A 14482-nucleotide genomic window follows, 5' to 3' on the forward strand; every position below is an offset into this window, starting at 1 on the left:
CTGGTGTGCGCACTATGTGTCAGTCTGACACATGCTGTCATTGAGTGCCCTTTGGCAGCTCAGTATCCTGAATTTGTGCAAGAAAAATTTTAGGTCGCTTAGGGTTACACCAGACCCCTGAACAACCCATACTTGTCTACATACAACCTAGGGTGGCGTAACCATCCTAAGTTCTCATGGAAGAGTCCTCAAACTTCCACTCAGATTCTTCCCTCACAGCTCGCTCGACCGCCACCATTTACTCAGACATTTCAGAGGCCGAGCTTTCCTCAGGCCACTCCTTACCCCTCTCAGCCTTCACAGGAGTCTGCTTTGCAAACATCTTTTGAGGAAAGACTTCTCCAAGCATTTCAAGAGGTGAAACCCTCTAATCAGAATGCCTTCGAGAAGTATAATCATATTTTGAGTTCTCGTACTTAATCTATTGCAAAATTAGAGTCACAAATGGGATAATTAGCGAAAGCGCTAAATAGGAGGCCTGAGGGTAGCTTGCCGAGTCAGGCTGTTATGAACCCTAAGGGCAAGGAGCCGATGTCAGGAGAATTATACATGATAGATTCACAATAACAGGTCAAAGATGTTATGGCCCTTAGGAGCAGATGTGAGTATCATGCCGAGAGTAGAGCGAGGACAGATGAGCCAGAACTGATCATACCATCTTCTGCGGCCCAACCATCATCCCCCATTCAGGTCTAGGATAATGGTGAACCTTCTCACAAAGAGAAGGATCCCCCGATGTATATTCTCAAGCTGCCCTATCCCAAAGCCTTAGAGTTTCCCCTTGGCAGAGGAAAGAAAGGCACGAAGGTCCAAGACATGCTTGAGATCTTCAAGCATGTACAGATCAACCTGCCTTTGCTCGATGTCATTCAACAGGTGCTGGTGTACGCCAAATTTCTCAACGAACTTTGTACCCAGAAGAGAAAATCTAAAGGAAAAGGTCCTACCAAGGTTCATCTCACTGAGCATGTGAGTTCGATGCTTCAGCACGAGACTCCATTAAAGCTCAAGGACCCTGGAGCCCCGATTATATCATGCATCATAGGGAACATCAAGATAGAACGTGCTTTGCTCGATCTTGGAGCAAGCATGAACATTCTGCTCAAATACTTCTATGATTCATTTGGACTAAGAGAAATGAGACCGACCCCGATTATGTTTCAACTAGCAGATCGCTCTGTCAAGGTGCTGAGAGGTATCTTGGAAGACATGCTAGTGAAAGTCGATGATTTCTACTTTTCGATCGATTTCATCATCCTTGACATGGAAGGAGTTGACAACCAACACTAGACTCTGATCATTCTGGGCAAACCATTTTTGGCGACTACCAATGTTTGCATCAATTCCAGAATCGGAGCCATGGACTTATCGTTCGGCAACTGAAAGATCAGGCTGAACATTTTCAATGTCGCGATGGGTCCAGTGGGAGATATGGAGTGCTTCCAGGTTGATATAGCCCAAGATTTAGTGTATGCACATTCGGAGATGTACATGACAGAGGAGTCCCTTGATTTGTATTATACTATTGAGGAGAGTTGTAGCGATAGTGTTGATGTGTCGTTGGTGTCATCAGATCCCCCATCATTAGAAAAGAAGTGTTGAGCCTCTCCCACCACTTGGTGAGATCCCAGCTAGGTTGTCAATAGAGTGTCCCACACAACTTGAGTTAAAGCCCTTGCCAGACTTGCTCAAGTATGCATATCTGGGAGATAGCTAGACTCTGCCTGTGATCATCTCCTCGCAGCTCACTGAGGAGCAAGAGCATAGATTAATTGACATTTTGCAAGAACACAAGGCAACTATCAGCTGAGGGTAGAAGATTTGAGGGGGATTGATCCTTCATTATGCATGCACCAGATTCATTGTGATAAGGAATCCAAACTGGTGCGCGATATGCAGAGAAGATTGAACCCCAATATGAAGAGAGTGGTGAAGAATGAGGTGGTCAAGTGGTTAGATACGTGAATCATATACCTCATTTCTGATAGTTAGTGGGTCAGTCTGATTCAGATTGTGCCTAAAAAATTAGGAATCATTGTTATGGAGGACAAAAATGGGGAAAGTATTCTAATGAGGACCACCACAGGGTGACGAGTCTGCATAGATTACAGGAAGTTGAATGCTGCAACACTAAAGGATCACTTCTTGTTGCCATTCATTAATTAGATTTTGGAGAGACTCGCCGGATAGAGCTACTATTGTTTCTTGGATGGATATTTTGGGTATAATCAAGTAGTGGTTCATCCTGATGATTAGAAGAAGACCACATTTACGTGTCTGTATGGTACCTTCACATTGAGGCATATGCCGTTTGGGCTATGCAATGCCCCAGCGACATTCTAGAGGTGCATGATAGCTATCTTCTCTGACATGGTGGGCAATGTCATGGAAGTGTTCATGGATGATTTTTCAGTTTATGGCTCTTCCTTTGAGGATTGTCTCCAGAAGCTTACTCGAGTACTGAGTAGGTGTATGAAGACTAACCTGGTGCTCAGTTGGGAGAAAAGTCACTTTATGGTCTAGGAGAGGATAGTACTTGGACACATTGTGTCCAAGAGAGAGGTTGAGGTGGACAGAGCGAAGGTTGAGTCGATTTCACGATTGACTTCTCCTACCATGGTTAGGCAGATACGTTCATTCTTAAGGCATGCTGGATTTTATAGGTGATTCGTCAAGGATTTTAGCAAAATCTCTTGACCGCTCTGCTCGTTATTGGCAAAGGATCAACCCTTTGAATTTGATGAGGATTGCATAAATGCATTTGAGATACTCAAAGATGTCTTGACCACTGCGCCCATTTTGAGATCTCTAGATTGGACGCTACCATTCGAGATTATGTGCGATGCGTTTGACTATGCAATGGGGGCCATTTTAGGACAAAAGATTGACAAGAAGCCCTATGTGATTTACTATGCGAGCAAAACTCTGGCTGATGCGCAGATGAATTATACTATAACAGAGAAGAAACTACTCGTTGTAGTGTTCACATTTGACAAATTTAGGTCCGATCTTCTCGGTTCCAAGGTGGTTGTCTATTCTTATCATGCTGCATTGAAGTATCTTCTCAGCAAGAAAGACACCAAACCGAGGCTCATCAGATGGGTTCTGCTGCTACAAGAGTTTAATCTCGAGATAAGAAAGGTAGTCAGAATGTAGTAGTAGACCATCTTTCTAGATTGATCGTGGATTCCACTCAGGACCAGAGACCGATCAGTGATTCGTTTCTCAATGAGCAGATCATGGTCGTCAGCACTTCGCAGTTACCTTAGTTAGCAGACATTGTGAACTATCTGGTGGCAGATACTTCTGTATTGGAATAAGAATGAGTGGGAGTGATTCTTAGCACAGGTGAGGCAATATTATTGGGATGAACAAAGGTTGTTCAGATATTGTGCGGATCAGATCATTAGGAGGTGCGTCCCAGAGAAGTAGTATGAGTCCATCCTGAGTTTCTGTCATTCATTAGCTTGTGGAGGGCATTTTAGCATTAGGAAGACAACTGCAAAGGTTTTGTTGTCTGGATTTTTTGGCCCACACTCTACAGAGATGCTCATTAGTTTTGCAAAAAGTGTCTCAAATGTCAGCAAACAGGAAACATGTCCAAGAGGGACATGATGCCCTTGTTTCCAATTTTAGTTGTTGAGATTTTCGATGTTTAGAGCATAGATTTCATGGGCCCGTTCTCGCCACCGTTTGGCAATATGTATATCTTAGTGGCAGTGGACTATGTATCCAAATGGGTTGAGGCAGTGGCAACCAAAGCCAATGATCACCGAGTGGTGCTTAAGTTCATTAAGCACAATATCTTTAGTCGCTTTGGTGTGCCACGTGCGATGATCAGTGAGAAAATACTCTATCAACCATAGATTCACCACTCCCTATCATCCGCAGACCAGTGGACAGGTTGAGGTTTCAAATCAGGAGATCATGAAGATTATAGAGAAAACAGTCTGCCCAGACCACAAGGATTGGTCCCAACACTTAGATGATGCTCTATGGGCATACCGAACTGCATTCAAGACCCCTATAGGCATGTCGTCATACCGACTTATTTTTGGAAACGCATGCCACCTCTCTGTCGAGTTGGAACACAGGGCTTACTGGGCGATTAAAAAGTTCAACTTTGATATCACCCAGGCTGGCAGAGAGCGTTCTTTGCAGCTCACTGAGCTAGAAGAGCTTAGAAATGATGCGTACGAGAATGCCAAGTTGTATAAAGCTCGCACTAAGGCCTTTCATGATAAGCACATTGTCAGAAAAGTGTTTGAGCTGGAGCAGAAAGTATGGCTATTCAATTCTCGCCTGCATTTATTCCCAGGAAAGTTGAGGTCATGATGGGATGGACCTTACATTGTGAAAGAAGTGTTTTTGCATGGGCAGTGATATTATTTGACCCACATACAAAAGGCACATTCAAGGTGAATGGGCAAAGACTAAAGCCCTACATTTCAGATGCCTTACAGACTGGTGAGTGTGAGGTCTAAGATCTCGCAAAGGAATAGGGTCCGAGTGGAATGATGCATTATATATATATATATATATATATATATATATATATATTAGGATTAGAAATTTCAGTTGCAGCATTTTCGATTAGTATTTGATTGCATATGAGCTTTACATTTGCTTTGTGTCATGCAGGCTTATCTGACGATCAATGTGTGAGTACAGGTTACCCTAAGCAGGACATGGCTTTAGGAGTAGATAATTGATGAGATCAGCTGGAAATTAAGCATTTGCATATGCTTAGTGGTGGAGAGAATTCAAGTCAATCATCAATTCCAGAGGCCTCGTGCATATCAGGTTGTATCTATCCTTTCTCCTGTCTTTATTTCAAGTTATTTAGTGTACATCTACATTGCATTCTTATATTCTGCAAGCCACTATGGACAGTGTCATTCAAGCATGGGGGGTGGTTTTAGTAGATACACACTTTTTGTTCTATCTTATCCTATTTAGGTAGCTAAAACTCACAAATTAGGTGTTTCAAAATTTTTTTTTAGCATATATGAATGTTTTTGACATAATTTGACATGTTAGAAATTTTGAAAAAGCTCTGTGAGGAAAAAAAAATTCTGAACGAAGCTAAAAAGAGTAAGTATTTATGTGAAGTTCAAAGAAAAGACTGTATTTGAATGTGAAAAGCTAATTTTGAATCACAAAGTATTAAGTATGCACAGTTTGAAATAAACTACTAGGTAAATAAAAAAAAGTAGAAAGAAAAAGCTTGAGCTCAAAAGTAAAAGAGCATGTGTTAGGTTGTTTGGATAATTTCACAATCTTTAGTAGTTGGGCTCAGACGCAAGTTGAAGCGTTTGAATCCCTTCGAAAAGGAGAGTGAAAATCTTTGCGAGCTCTAGAAACTGATACCAAACACAAGTTGAAGTATTTGAATCTCATGTTGAAAGGGTAAATGAAGGAAGTCACTTTTATGCCTAGTCAATGTCCTTGACATACAAAAAGAAAGTATAAAAAGACATTGACATTGCACAGGGCATAAAAGCAGACCACACACATGCCATCAAATTGAAAAAAAAAAGAATTGAAAATTAGAAAAATTAAAAATTCAATGAAAAAAAATTATTGCATAAAAGTAGAATGAAAGACTGTGCAAAAAAATATACAAGTGATGAAAATGAACAATAACATGATAATACACGATTTTCTAAGAAACAATCACAAATAAATACAATTTTTAGAAAAGTAAAAGGAAAGTTTTTATCATGGAGGCAAAGAATCTCTAACTATGTTCTGAGAATGAAAATTATATGAAATGTTTGCTAAAATTAATTTCTTGAACTGCTTAACATTTTTGAGAAAGAATTTGAATTTCTGCATGACCAGGATGTTTGTGGGTAGCATCTCTGTAAACCCTCACGAGACCTTGCTCGTCCACTGGGGTAACCTAGGGGTTCAAAAAGGGCTTGTTGTATGAGCTAAATGCATCTGTAATTCCTACAAAAGTGAGTTAGTTTAATAAAAAATGTATTTTATTTGGCTAGTTTGCATTCTCATAGTCGAGGTAGTGTAAATTGCTAGGGAATAGCAAATATTCTAGCATGGGGGTATTTGATGAAGCATGAATTGCGCATCAAGATAACACAATAATCATGTATTAAAGCATCATTTTTAGGTTTAGAACCCACATTTAGATGCATTTGAACATGAATGAGCTACAATTCGAATTTCGTTTAAATCAGAATTAAAACAAAAAAGTTATTGCATTTGTAGTGCACGGGTTCGGCCCTCAAGGCAATTCACGTCAAGATCCGATCCAAACGGCCAATTTGGGCCTTAGGCCAATGCACAAACACCAAGATCCAGCCCAAAACAAGACCCAAGCCTATTTCGAAATGTATTTGCTAAAAAAAAACCTCAAAATGGCGCCTAGCAATATTTTCTATTTTAATCTCCTTTTTGGAATTTCTAAAAAGGAGATTCAGCTTTAAATACAACACAAAGCCCTAGGCAAATCATTTTTGCCTAGGGATTTGCACCTAAAGTTCTGAATCTTCCTCCTTCACGCCTCCCTCTTCAGCCACCACGTTCCCCTTCTCCTTCTTCTTCATTGGTTTTGCATGAAGTTTTCTTGCATTTCCATCTAGCCGCCCCTCTTTCTCTTCCACTTTGCTTCTTGTTCTTCCATTTCTTATCATCCTTGCTGTTGTTGATCTCTCTTTGTGGTGTTTTACAGCTACAACAGCTTGTGGAGTGCACCAATTCTTGTTGAGGTGATGTCTGCCCCAACAAGGATCGACCGACTCTACCTCCCTGGTCCTCTCTTCACTCGAGCTAGGCTCGATTCACCTTCCATCCTTCGGAGTACCTCCATCCTACGTACCACAACAAGGCGCAACAGTAGAGACATAGCAACAGCACCATTGAAGACCTTAAGGGGCATTTTCATGGGCTAAATTTGCTCACCAACTATCCCTCCATTCACCGGACAACCTATATAAGGTTTGTCTTCTTCCCTCTTGCTTTTAGCTAAAACCGACTTGCATGTGTTTTTAGTTTTTGTTGTCTGTGTTTTCTGAGTTGAGTCCAACCTTAGTGTAGTGGTTGTGCATATACCAGCACCTAAGATCGAGTGTAGAGTTATTTAGCAGATTAGTATCGTTGTTAAAGTTGGGTTTTAGTTGTTATGGCTTGTACGCTAGAATCGGCTAGAGTTCTTCTAGCTGATTCTTATTGTTTTGCTTTGAGGCCTCATGCCGTATATTATGCATGTTTTAGTGTAAGGTTTGTTTGCATTTTTAGATTAATTGGGTTTTGATATTCTTGCTCCTTGGATTCGAGTTTTGTTGGAATGATTTTATCGCTCTAATGCCTTACATTGGATAGAGTCCTTCTAGCCGATGGAAGCATTTTTCAAAGGGCAGATGTTCTGGCACCCTTCGGTTTTACTGCATTATTTAGTGTGATTAGTTAATTTACATTTCATTGTGTAGTATAGTGTTATCATCGCAAAATTTTTAACTTTTGCGAGTCAAACTGACCTTTGAAATAGTTTTTGAAAATAACTCGCCTCCGTTTTAAAATGCGGGATTATTCCGAAGAATGGGACTCGCCTGTCGGTATGAGATTCAACCGTTCCTGGCGCCTTTTCCAGGGGTAATTGAACCAAGGATCAATCTACTGCTCTGCTCTATTCAACTTGTCTAAATCATATTCTAATTTCTAAATGCACATAGAATCAGGCATGTGCTATGAATTTCTAAAAATGCACATTTGAAAACATGATGTTTGCTTTGAATATTGAAAATAATTGGAAAATAAACTCTTTGAAAATCATGAATCAAGGTTATGATACTGTATTTGAGAAAGTGAAAATCGATTTCTGAAGAATCTAGAGGTTTGGTGAAAATCGATTTTGAGAAATGTGAAATAACTTTGGAAAACTTGATTTCTTTGAATTCAAACTTTGAAATTGAATATATAACTTGAAAAATCAAATTTGGAACTTGGGAAATACTTGAAATATCATTGGCAAATCCATATTTTTAGAAAATTGATTTTTGAATAAGATTTAGAGAATTTTGAGAAAATGATTTCTCTGAATTGAAATTTAAATTGGAATTGGCAAATGCATGAAATGAATGAATATGAATTTGAGGAATTGAGAAATACTTTTTGTATTTTTGAGAAATGCAGTGCATTTTGAAGTTAGCCTAAGAGTGTAGGCTGAATGTGGCTAATGTGAAGATCATAAATCTAGGTATCATTCGTATTCTGACTATGACCATAAATACAAATTCCACCGAGTTTATAAACTTCATAAAAGCTAGTGTATATGCCATTCGTGTAGACCATAGTGAGTTTGAATATGCATGAATCATCATCCATCACACATTAACATTATTTAAAAAAATAAACTATATGCAATGCTGCCTAAGCTAAGCAGGAAATGTAAATTCTTATTCCAAAGTTTAATTTAGTTTACATCACTATTGAAATTTAAATACATGAAAAATAAAGTCTTCAATGTACCTGCAAAACTAGAAAACTTTGTTCGTGATGATATGTTGGCTTTTCTAGGTTTATCCAGTAATATCTAGAAATTACTGGATTTTGCTAGATATAAGCCTTTTCCATGATTCCCTTAAATCAAAATTATAAAAATATGAATTAAACTTGAACAAACATGAATATAAGATATGAAATTTCGAAATTGGGGTCAAAATAACCAAAATACCCCTAATAACAAGACTATGGCCTTGAAATTAGGGTTTTCAGAAATATATTTGGTAAAATGCAAGTTTTGAAATACAAATGAGAATAAATCAAACCAAATATGATGTGACATGATTAAAAATATGAAAATTAGGGTTAGGGATTTCGAAATTGAGGTCAAATGACCAAATTGCCCCCGATGGCAAGACTATGGCCTTGAAATCAGGGTTTTTAGAAAATATTTTGGTAAAACTTAGGTTTTATGCACTAAATGAAATCAAATGAACATCAAATTAAACTTAAAGCATCCTAATATGATTATGAATATGATTAAACCCTAAAAATATATGCTTATACACGAAAATCCAAGAATATCACAAATTTTGTGATTTTTGCAGAGTTTTGGAATTCTTCGGGTACCCTATTTTGCAATTCAAGTCATTCAAGCATCAAACAGATTCTAAAAATCCTCAAAATTGGTACCTGCACTTGTGATAACCCTAATATCAAATTAGAATTATAAAAATATTTTTTTGGCATTAAATTAATCCGAAAATTACATTAAACCATAAAAATATGCTATTTTTGACCTAGCTCACCAACCAGTCTCAGTCCAAGACCCGAACCAGGGGTCAAACCTCCATGAAAATTTCTGATTTTTGACAGAGACCAAATAGACATAAAAACAGAACTTTTCTTTTTTACAAATCTGAAAAAGCACTTAGGATTCAGGAGATCCCCTACCGGCAATCCGGGCCTGAATATTGCAAACCAAACATGAGTTAAAACAGACACTGCAGATTACAAATTCAGGGATAAATATCAATACTATTCTAAAATATCTGAGATTTTAACAGTGAATATTTAACATAAAAATAACAATACTCACTTTTTACAGATCATGAATCAAATCTGTATTTTGGGATTTATAAACAATACAAGTCTGATTTGGGTTTTGGTAAACCCTAACGAGTTTCAAATTAAAAATCAGAGTTTTTGACAGAGGAAAAATAATAAACAGTGGTCAAAAATTCTGAAAATTTCACAGTCGATAGATCTGATCAACACAAATCCATAGCAATTTACAGATTTAAAATCGAATATAGGATGAGAAAAATATCATCACAGCAAGTTACCCTCTTGATTTTAACAACGATTTTAAAGTTTTAAAAACCCGATTTGGTGTCTGATTTTTCTGACAGGGTTCCCGAAATCCAAAATCTCTGATTTTTTTACAGTAGATCAATCACATATTCATGCATCACATATAAAAAAATCAGAAATTAACAGCACATATTTGAATCCTAAACAACATGCTCTTTTCTGTTCTAAACTAAAAAAACACACAGAAATCTAAGAAACTTGAGAAAACATGCATTAATTAATGAAAAACAATAAAATAAACACTAAAACAGTAAATAAAAAATATTTTTATGCTATATGACGTAACATAAACATGAATAAACATAAAAATAAAATAAAATCAGGGAATCAAAGGCTGGAATTCGATTTTACCTTTAAATACATAGATTTAACTTATTAAAAGGGTAAATCACATGTTTTATTGGTTAATAATAAAAAGAATAGTGCTAAAATCAATTCTAATGGATTAGAATCCCTGTAAACACCATGAAACAGAGTTAGATCACTTTCTTGAACCTCTCTTGAGGTTCTTGGACTTGAATCTATGGTTTAATCCATGAAGAGGATGGCACTAATGGCTAAAATTGATTTAAAACATGAAAAAGTATTGAATAAAACTAAAAAATATTAAAAATATTACCTTGGTGCTTGCAGCTGCAATGGAGGAAGGTGGAGATGCTGGAGAGGAGAGAAAACCCACTAAAATTTGAGAGAAAAAAGACTCTCCTTTGACCCCCCTTAGGTCTCTTTTTATAGTTTTTCAAAAAGTCACTTAATTAGGGTTAATTAAGAGGTTTTTCATTTTTTCAGGACTCTTTCTAATAAATCCACTAAGGGCAACGATTTTTTGTGGTTTTCTAACCCTAAATGAACTCTAATTAAACTCTAATTAATACCTAATTAAACCCTAAAAAGTCCAAATGTGACACCACCTAGTATGGACCAACATTTGGTTTTTAAAACCTGAATTTAAAACCTTTAAAAACCAATGGTTTAAAACTTAAATAAAATGGATTTTTAAAATTGATTTTGACTCCTCTAAACCCCTAACCTAACTAGGACATTTACTAACCCTAGTCTAACCTTGACTTCTTCAAATGTGGCACCACCCCGAGCGGGCCCTACTTGAGTTTTTTTCAAAAAGCGATTTTAAAACTTGAAATTGAAGGAGTTTTCAAAAGATTTTCAAAAGTAAACTTAAAATTAGAATTTTTGAAATGGCATAGGGTTCTAACCGAGTCAGAACTCCTCTGGATATGGTGCCAACTGAGTGGGCCCACATCGAGTTTTGAATTTTTTTGAAATAAACACTGAAAATGGCTTTGAAAAGGGGTTAAAATCAGTATTTGAAATTCAAGATCTTTGAAAATAGGGTCTCAAGCGAACTGGAACTCCGAATTAGAGTCCTGAACTCTTAGGATTATGAGATTTTAGAATTCAAATGGAAGAATTTTTGAAAGATTTTATCAAAAATTGACGAAATAAGTCAAAAACACAGTCAGGGTTAGACTTCTAACTCGATCAGGACTCTGAAATAGAGTCCTGAATTAACTGGACTCTACGAAATGACCTAATTTTTGAAAACAAATGGAAATAAATGAAAATGGAATATATACAGACTTCAAAACAGACTTCTGACTGGACTAGGACTCTGGGACAGAGTCATGATCGGACTGAAACTCTAGATTTTTGGTATTTTTCTGAAAAACAAATGAAAGAACTTGTGAAAGCAGTGAAAACAATAATAAATATTGGAATAAAACAGAGTTCTGATTCAACTGAGACTCTGGGGACAGAGTCCTAATTGAACTAGGACTCTTAGATTTTTGGATTTTCTGAGAAAACAAATGAGAGAATTTTGAAAAACAGTTAAAAACAAGATGAAATCAAAGTTTTGGTTCAGAGTCCTGATTTGATTAGGACTATGAGAAAGAGTCCTGATTCGATCAGGACTCTAAGAATTTTGGTTTTCTGATAAGCAAATGATGAAATTTAAGCAAAGCTTTTTGAAAACTAGTGAAAATGAAGTGAGAAAATCAATTTTGGATAGAGTCCTACTTCGATCAGGACTCTGGGGTAGAGTCCTGATTTGATCAGGACTCTGAGATAAAACCTCATAATTTTGAAATTCTTTGATAAAAGTGTAACAAATTTGATAAATGAAAAGATTTTTGAAAGATTTTCTCAAAATTGAAATCAGGATCAGAGTCCTGATCCAACTAGGACTCTCTGAATAGAGTCCTGTTTTGACTAAAACTCTGAGTTTCTGACTCTTTTTAAAAGATTTTAAAAGATTTGATTGAAATAGATAAAATAGCTGTAAAAGATTAGAGTCCCAATCCAATTGAAACTCTGAAGAAGAGTCCTGATCCGATTGGACTCTTGAAGAAGAGTCCTGATCCAACTAGGACTCTGAAATTTTGGCCAAAACAGAATATTTTGAAAGGTTTTCTTCAAAAACAGGTAAAAAGGTAGTGAAAAGTAGAGTTTTGATCCGACTAAGACTCTGGAAAAAGAGTCATGATCCAATTAGGACTCTTAAATTTTTGGAGATTTTTGACAAGTAAAGGAATCCAGAAGCGACACCACCTAAATGGGTCTCATCTGAGAATTGAAATCAATTGAAATTTGCATTTAAAATGAATCCAGATCATTTTCTGAGAAAATATTTTGAAATATGAGGTCTTGGGGTTGGAAAATGATAGAATGTTGAATAAAAACCCAGATTTTGAAATTGATTTTGAAAGAAAGCTTTAAAACTCAAATCTGGATTGAATGTTTTGAAAACAGGAGTGCTTGATCTCGAAAATGAGATGCAATGACATGCAATGCTATGCAATGCGATGAAATGATATGCAAAATGTATGCAGTGATATGTAATTACATATGAAATGGACAAACACTAGATGAGGGTGAAAATTTGGGGTGTTTACATATAGGTAAAGTAGATTAGTTAATTTCTGTCATTTTCATTGGTTTTTAGGAATTATGAAACCCTCATGCTAAAAATCGGTTAGAAGTTTTTCTAACCAATCTGGGCATTTTTCCCAAAAAGGGTATAGCCTATTGCTTTCCAAATTTTTTTCTGGTTACATCACCTCTTTATGTGATTAGCTGCTATGTAGTAGGTTAATTTAGAGTCGGGCATTGTTATTTTGCTAATTTTTACTTGTGTAATTAGTTTAGCTTTTGTGTTAGCATCAATTGGTTTTATTTCCATGTTAGTCAATGTTAGTATTGCATAGTAGATAAGATGTATTAATTTTCTGTTAGCTTACTATTACAGCAGGTGTTTAGATGCTAATTAGTTAGTTTGTAAACTGATTAATAGCCTATTTCAGTTAGATTAGGTTTCGTTTATGTTTTGTAACTTCGTTGCAATAGTCTTAGCCTCCCATGCCAAAACCGGCTAGAGCCTTATCTCTAGTCAAATTTGTTGGTCTTTGCGAGGAAAATCAATAGTTTAGGGTTACTGTTTTCTGTGGTGTAATAGTGTAAGTAGTGTAGTAATTAGTATATGCATGTTTTAGTAGCAAAATTAACATTTAGGTTAGAGTTTTGTTGCTAGTTTCGTCCATGCATTATTTGTTCTTCTCGATAGACTTGTCACAGAATTCTAACTGAATTTATGATGCCTATATCCAAAGCTCTCGGATTGATATTCGTAATCCGAAAATTGTGTTGGACAGAACAAAAATCACTTCAATCGAACTTCGTTTGGGCCATTTACTGTTCAGTTTCTGAACATCTATCAGAAATTGGGGTTTAGGGTTGCGTAGGGGCATAATTGTCATTTCCTATTTTACGTAGCTTTTCTAAATTTGTTTCTAATTGTTTTAGCATAATATTATTATAAGTACAGAGTTAGTGTAGCATTAGGTTTGTATAATTAGTCTAATTAGTCCTTTCTATTTGTCATTTTTAAGCATAATTAGTGTTTTAGGATAATACGTAGTTTTAATATTAGTATAAATTTAACTTGTCTGTTTGTTTTTTATATCCATACTAACTTCGTTTTTGTGTTTTGCAGGTGATACGAAACTGCAAATTAGCGTATTTCGTAAAGCTTTGGACTCACTTCATAGTTTTTCTTTTCATACTTGTTCAATTTAATTTTTGTTGTATTATTCCTTGTAATTGAACTAGTTTGATATCAATAAAGTGCAAATTTTAGTTTTAAATCGAGTATACTTCGTTCTCTGTGAATCAATCCGAACTCACCATGAAAGTGAAAAGTCGGTTTTATTACTTGATTGGCGATTTTTCAAAGTATTTCAATGAGAAATATGTTTTAAAATAACGATTACAAAAGTCTGATCACCGCCTTGTGCAAAAATGTCTTTGCCAGCTCAGTCTACTCATGCTAGTCTCGAACAAACTGATAGGCAAAGGATGTCCTTGCCTTCTTTTGTGCGGCTAGAGTATGCACAATTAGCGGTTGCTGCTTCATGGCTATCTCGAATGGGCTGTGAACAGAAGACTCACTCTTTTGAAGATTGTAGCAGAATTTGACCATGTCTAGGCGCTTCACCCAGTCTTTCTGATTAGCACTAACAAAGTGCCTAAGATACTGCCCCAACAGTCCGTTGATGCGCTCTATCTGCTCATCTGTCTGTGGGTGTAAACTTATTAAAAATAATAGATCAGAGCCAAGTAGCCAAAATAC

General features: G+C 36.5%; 1 protein-coding gene and 1 pseudogene across 1 annotated transcript; both read left to right on the plus strand.

Moving 5' to 3' along the window:
- The first annotated feature begins 735 nt into the window (after window positions 1–735).
- LOC149846698 (uncharacterized) lies at window positions 736–1290 on the plus strand. Its single transcript, XM_089992208.1, has one exon. The coding sequence runs from the start codon at window positions 736–738 to the stop codon at window positions 1288–1290; it is 555 nt and encodes a 184-aa protein (XP_089848334.1).
- Window positions 1291–2514: 1224 nt separating this feature from the next.
- LOC149846699 (uncharacterized) lies at window positions 2515–4383 on the plus strand (annotated as a pseudogene).
- The last annotated feature ends 10099 nt before the right edge of the window (window positions 4384–14482 follow it).

This window comes from Nuphar pumila, chromosome 2 (assembly GCF_984573655.1).
Source record: "Nuphar pumila chromosome 2, dmNupPumi1.hap1.1, whole genome shotgun sequence".
In the NCBI taxonomy this organism is placed as follows: Eukaryota; Viridiplantae; Streptophyta; class Magnoliopsida; order Nymphaeales; family Nymphaeaceae; genus Nuphar; species Nuphar pumila.